This window comes from Ixodes scapularis, unplaced genomic scaffold, assembly GCF_016920785.2.
Source record: "Ixodes scapularis isolate PalLabHiFi unplaced genomic scaffold, ASM1692078v2 PGA_scaffold3__209_contigs__length_174095766, whole genome shotgun sequence".
NCBI classification, from domain to species: Eukaryota; Metazoa; Arthropoda; class Arachnida; order Ixodida; family Ixodidae; genus Ixodes; species Ixodes scapularis.
In genome coordinates this window covers 9,149,240-9,156,154 of record NW_024609868.1, presented here as the reverse complement: position 1 = coordinate 9,156,154, position 6,915 = coordinate 9,149,240, and the positions used below count along the sequence as shown (strand labels likewise).

The following is a 6,915-nucleotide window of genomic DNA, read 5'->3' as shown; positions in this document are numbered from 1 at the left end:
CATACCCACTTGTGTTAACCAAGAGGGGTTCTCTTCTCTCTCGTCAAAGGGCATGCAATTGGCCAATTATATACAATTACATAATATTTATAAATACACTAACTGGAATAGGTAAGGTGGAAGTTTTCCAAAACATTTGAATTTATAAAACACTTTCACGATTATACTACGTGAAAAAAGATATGAGTTCCTAGGTATCATGTTTCATCGCCAAAGTAATTTCAGATGGCAGAGATGGCATTGCCCAATTTGCATTATCCAATATTTCCCGAGAACTACATTAAAAAAAGCCGAAGATATTGTTCAACCGGGAGTGACCATGTCTATTTTTTGTACAGGTGAAACTTTGTTTCCTTTTCAGCAATCGTCCGACAGAAATGAAGGATCGGTTCACCAGTCAGCGGAGCGAGGAGGAGCCCACGTAAGTTGACCACCGATTGCAGTGATGATCATAAGTGCTGGCTATACTCCGGGTTATGAAACATGTTGTAAATATGAAGCAGCAGAATAAGTACTCCGAAGTGCTGAAAAGCGCTGATAGTCTTTCTCATAGCTGGGATAATTCGCCGAACTTTCAACCTGACGTGGAAAGGCTGTTAAGAGAGGCAGCTGTATCAAACAATGCGCGCCGCCCTCGAAAATACGCAAACGTCCAGGAAGTGGAGATGGTCTCTCTTCGGGTGATTATTCATCGTAGCTATTTTTAAAATAAAGCGTGTTATAAAGCCAGAAGTATCACGTGTTCACCTTACTGTGATTAGCGGATGACTATACTCCGTTTCACCTTCAGTCCGAGCGCAGCGGACGCTAGGAGTAATCCCAGCCAATCCAGCGTGGGGAGAGTGTCATGTGACCTTGAGCTCCCTGTGTCCCTCTGCCCAACCGGCAGGTCACGCGATTTTCTCCCGGCGCTGGATCGGCTGGGATGGCCTGTGGCGTCCACTGCGCTCAGACTGAAGGTGGAACGGAGTATAGTACTATGTAGTACTAGGTAAAAAAAAAAACGTGCGGAGGCTAAAAATGAACTTATATAGTGCACGTCAGTATTGCAACAAACCAAATAAAATTGCGAGAATCTCGATTAGGATTTGAACCCACCAACTGTGAATCCTTGACAACAATCTTTTACACTCGTAGTCACAAGAACAATTGCGTGTTTGGTGAAGCCTAAGGGTGCACGTTCCCTCTTGTTTAAAGTCATTTTTACCATAAATTATGGTTTCAGTTGCCGTCATCGAGGCAAAACAGTACGTCAAGCCTACCTGGTAGGGAGGAATCGGATGAAGACCTTGAGTCTCGCAGGTTATCGGGAGCTACGAAACGATTTATTAACTCATCGACAAAGTTAGTGGAGGATGTCCTGCCCGGAAACATAGGGAAAATTCTTCCCAAGGTAAGGAGTGCAGTCGAATTATTCAAGTTCTGTTTAACTCTTTTACATCTCTAAATTAGCAAAAAGAAAACATACTTAAAAAATCGTTGGAACCATTTTGTGTCTTTGAGTCCTTTGAGAGAAACAGTCACCTCACCCGTTTGATTGCATTAAAAAAACATACTACGATAGTTACATACAAATTCAGTAATGATCTGTGTAAATGCAAAAAATAGCATTGTAATATTGATTAGTTAATATCTTATAACGTTATCTAGAACGTTAACGGTGCAATCATGTAGTATGTCTTCCGAGATGCGTTATTCATTTTCGAAATTGGCATCTAAAGAATATTCTAAAACAGGAACATGTGCTTTGCGTCAGAACTATTAGTTTCCTTTAGTAATCACGGCTGTTAGCTTAATCGCTTTGGCATAGGACGCCTCTAATTTTTCTCTAATTTGTATTCGTGCACTGAAATTACCAGCGTTCTTTGAATCCGAGCAACCCAGAAGTGTGTTTCACGAGGTTTTTATGTTCACTTCAGGTGGTGGATGACAGCAACGACGAAGTTTGCTACGACCGTGTTGGGTGTTTCACAAACAGGGACTTATTAACACTGCCTTCCTCGTTCCCGATTGAACCGGAGAAAGTGAACACGATGTTTCTGCTATATTCCCGAAGCAATCAGCAGAATCCGATTACCATAGAAAACAAGGGATCATCACGTGAAGGCAGAGTGAACCAATTCAGGCAGCCGAAACCACTGAAAATTTTGGTGCATGGATTTAATGAAGATGGAAATGCCACCTGGGCCAGAAACATCAAGGACGCACTTCTGGAGGAGGTAATTAGTAAGCACCTTTAATGCATACGACTTCCCTAATGAATAAACCGAAAAATATATTTTATTAACTGCTCGGATATTACAAGTGTCACGTGGTGTGTCTGAATTAAGCAATATTCATGGCGACAATTACACTACGATATACAAAAATGAAAGTGCGTGGTATACAGCACATCGTGACTTCGATCATAAAAACATTTTAATATTAGTAAATTGAATTCATGCTTCATTGTTCCCCAAACGCTTGGCAGACATTATTAAGGCCCGACGCACGCCGCTGGCCGCGGCCGGCTGCCGGCCAAAACCAGCTTTCGCCCTCAGCGGCGCGCCGGCCGGCGCCGCCATGCCAACCTGTCCTTGCGCGGTTCAGAGCTCGCCGCTCCTCGCCGCAGAAGAAAGGAGCCAATAGACGATTTTCTATTTTCCCATGCCCGCGCATGGGAAAATAGAAAATCGTCTCTTCTGCGGCCCGCGCAGAAGAGAATAGAAACGCTTAGAAGCAATAAAAAATACACTGAAATAGATAAAAATAGGCAATTAAATCGAAAAACAGAGGATTAAGAGGAGACAAGCGACAAGGCAATGCGATCTCAAGGCAGAGCGGCCAGGCGAGGGACAGTCTCTCCCACAATTCTTCGCGCGTTTCACTGCCGGGGGCGCTTGGGGGATTTCGCCAAAGGGCTATGGCAGGTGGCGTAGATAGAGACGTTGCGATGCCATGCCAACGCGCAAGCCGCTTGTCCGCGCGTCATGCACGTTGCAAAGGAGCGTAGCGTTGTTTTGTTTCGTCTGCTATTCCTATTTCCCCCAATGCCCAATGCGACTGTTGCCCTTTTTACATGACAAGACGCAGCTAGACTAAGTAGATAAAAAGGCTAAGAACAACCGCTGGGAAAATATAGGAGAGGAATTTGGAATTACAGGTCAGTTTCTCCGTGGCACTTGTTGCATGTCGCCTGTGTTGTGACGGATGTCGTGTTGATTTGGTGACACTCTCGAAAGTAACCTTCATCTCTGGCACGCAGCCGGGGCAGCAGAGCACTGACCTCGGTGTTTCAGTAGAACAAACTCGGCCGCGCCCGAAACCTGCGCCTCCTTTTCTTCAGAGCGCTGCGACGTCCGTCGCAAGATCAACGAGCAGGCTAGGATGATCACATTCACGCTGATCACCAGATCAACGTGGAAATTTACCACGTAGGCAGCGAGTGCGGTTCCGATGCTGATATATGCAAAAGATGAGAGCCGAAACGGAAGAATCTAATGAAGAGCAGACGACGAAAGAGCGGAAAATCCGGCGGGAGGCGCCCTCGTGATCCCGAAAGCTGGTGCTGTCACGTGACTATAACGCCCGCAAAACGGAGGCCACTGTGGCCTCCTTGCGTTGGGGCGGGACGCCGGACGGCGGTACCGCACAGCGGTGCCAAACGGGGCGCCGTTGTCGCTAGTGTGGTCGGTCCTTTAAAGGGTGCAAGTACACGAGAAGAAAAAGTATGAGTATCAGACGAACGTTGTTGATATGGCATAGGTTCCAGCAGCTCACTAGTGTGAAATAATAAGTTTTAGTTTCCGATATTAATGACTGTGGCCATATTCAAAGGAATCAGCGATCAATATATTTTAGTAACATCTTAACATTAGGGACCATCAAACTTGACAAAACAAAAGCGTACTGAGGGTCGTTTACTGTCACCAAAAATCTCAAGGAAATATTATGCACAGATCACACTGACGCGATAAGCTCCCCATAAAACAAACAAGAAGAAATATTCGTGAAATTTTTTTAAATGCCTTTTTCTATTATGTTTTTTGTGCTCGCAGGAACACTGCAACGTAATTATCGTCGACTGGAAAGGTGGTGCGAAGACTTTAAACTACATTAAGGCAGCTGGAAATACCGCACTCGTAGGAAGAGAAATATCTCTTCTTCTACAGCGGCTAGTCAAATCACACCAGGGAGCACTAAGACCAGCAGACATCCATCTCATTGGATTTAGCCTCGGAGGTCAAGTGGTAGGCTTTGCCGGAAGGCACTTCCAGAAAGACACCAGAAGCCTCATCGGCCGTATCACAGGTACATTTTTTTCAATGAGATGTGGCAGCAGCAGTGTGAATCGCTCGCACGACTGAAGGCGCTGAAAATTTACTTGTTTCGACAGACAGCTATATGTAGTATGACAATCGTTTTTCGACAATTTTGTGCATTTTTGTGCAAGCACTACTGAAAATATTTTTAATAGAAAGATTTAAGATTTTAAGCGAGGTTTAATTTTACTGTATTGCGAGGTTGAAAGCCTAATTCGTGCATCCAGAATTGAGATTAGTAACAATGCGGCCCCTCGAAACAAATCGATGTTTGTATATCGGATTCTCTTAATTAATATATTTGTATAAGAAGTTTGTTTTTTATTCGCACAGCGTGCCACACGGCATATTAAGGGCAGGCGTTACATAAATGAGTGCAGCCCTACGTAAACTTGTCATCATAGACCCATGGGGTGTTGTCGAGTGGGTGACTCCTTAGTCCGGTCGCGCTCAGTATCAGCTCACGGGTGCTACCCTTCTATTTTAATTTGTAGGTAAAAGTTCGTATCATTAGACATTTATTTTAGGTTATAGATTTGCCTAGAATCTTCCATTTGTGACTATATTATACCACACGATGGACAAATATAAAATTGCGCTACATAAGTGCATTTTTAATACATCCGCGCTTTTGCAGCCCTCGATCCAGCAGGTCCCCTCTTCGACGACACAGAGGTATCCGTGTCTAGCAAAGATGCGGAGTACGTGGACGCTATCCATACAAGCGGTGGAGAAAAAATTATCAGTGGTCAGCTTGGCATCGACAGACCTGTAGGGCACGTCGACTTCTATCCGAATGGTGGCAAGAAACAGCCGGGTTGTCCACCTCTCGGTGAGACATATTCTTCTATAAATTTCCAACTTTTTCTATAGTTTTATGGGATTCTAGCAAACATAAATTGATACCAAGGCGCACCTTTCAACACTAGCGCTTTAATAAAAAATTTTCACTATACTCTATTTCACCTTAAGATGTACCGCAGGGAAGGCTACAAGCGCGAGCTCCTTCCTCTGGGGCAGACCTCGGCGGCACAAGCTGTCGTGCACTAAAGGCAGCTGCCAACTCTATGAGCTCGAGCTTCTAGCTTTCGCTGCGGTACAACATTAGGTGAAACGCAGTATTGTAAATTCACTCGCTGGAGTATGTTTCTGGACGAAAACATATTCTACGTTTTGTCATCCCATAATGTCAATCATACATTCTTTTTACCTCCCCCCCCCCCCCTCCCTTCCACGTGCTCCCCAACCGTAACCTGTGGACGCTCTCACCGCATTGCAGTTCTTTTACCTCATGTTATACAATCATCATTTGTTTTTGTTTTTCGCCATGATTTATTTACCCTTTAAACTTTTTTTACGCTGACAAGTTCTTGTTTACATTCTTCCCTTCTGAACATGTTTGCTATATAAACATAACATCCAGAAGTGCCATTTCTCTAAATAAAACTTTTATAAACCGAATTCAGCATTGGCACGGCTACAGGAAATTTTAAATGGAGGTTGAAGAGGATTCTGTTGACAGTGTTAGTTAATTGAGAAGTAATCTTCCCAATATCACTAAATATCACAAAACCAAACGTTCGCGATCAGCACTTAGACCGTAATTTTATCCCAAAGAGCAGGGTCCCTTCGTACATTTCTTTCTCTAAGTAAGTGTGTTTCAAGCAATTACCATTGCAAGCTAGCCTTATTCGATGGTCACCACCAACACATTCACGTGGTGTCTGACACGTGACTTGGTGCATTTCTGAATTTTCGTTTCCCTTTATGAGTTTGAAGTCAGCGTGTCACCCACATTTTTGGGGAAGTTTTATCAATATCTGCTCAGTAGAGGGAAACATAAGCACTTCCATTTGTTACAGATCTGACTTGCGATCACAACCGCGCCACGTTGTTTTTCCTGGAGTCCATCAAGAACAAAAGGTGCCGGTTCGTGTCGAGTCCGTGTCAAGGAGGCTACTCGGCGTTCCTGGAAAACAAGTGCGTGCAGAGGGGGGAGCGCGGAGAAATGGGGTACTTCAGCCCGCGAGCTCGAGGACGCGGGATCCAGGTGCTGACGACCAACACGCAATCAGAATTCTGCGTGGGAAGTGCGTGACAAATTTCCCCGATTAAATTACTGAATAAAATACTCACTATTTTAAGAAGTGTTGATTATTATTATTATTAATAATATTATTATTATTTATATAGTATATACATTAAATAAAAATAAAAATAAGATAAACAAATGATCAAACATTTGCCAAGTCAGGACTAGTTCCTAACTTGGCAAATGTTTGATAATTGAAACCAAAGAACACAGTTATTTTATTTATTTTTATTTATCACTAATTACCCCTTCATACTGGAAAGAAAACGAAAAAAAACACGTTTACTAGAATTGTAAACAGTTTGCGATATTTATACGGAACATCAATCCCAGCCAATTATCAAAGGTAAGTACTACGCTAACGATCGGAGTATATTTGCGGAAGGTTTACACTTGGAGTGCGTGCTTTCAAGTACATATGGGTATTAGTATGACATTGTGGGGAATTGAAAGGTATTTTCTCCCTAAGCATCGCGAGCACCGAGCTGTCAACAGAGCAAAGTAATAACGGTTAGCTTCTAA

At 43.4% G+C, this 6,915-nt stretch overlaps 1 protein-coding gene across 1 annotated transcript; it reads left to right on the top strand.

The window, feature by feature from the left end:
- Positions 1–319: 319 nt before the first annotated feature.
- LOC115322215 (pancreatic lipase-related protein 2) lies at positions 320–6,399 on the top strand. The gene is made up of 6 exons (XM_042292541.1): positions 320–421; positions 1,226–1,393; positions 1,920–2,219; positions 4,038–4,290; positions 4,939–5,133; positions 6,164–6,399. The coding sequence occupies exons 1-6, from the start codon at positions 320–322 to the stop codon at positions 6,397–6,399; spliced, it is 1,254 nt and encodes a 417-aa protein (XP_042148475.1).
- Positions 6,400–6,915: the final 516 nt, after the last annotated feature.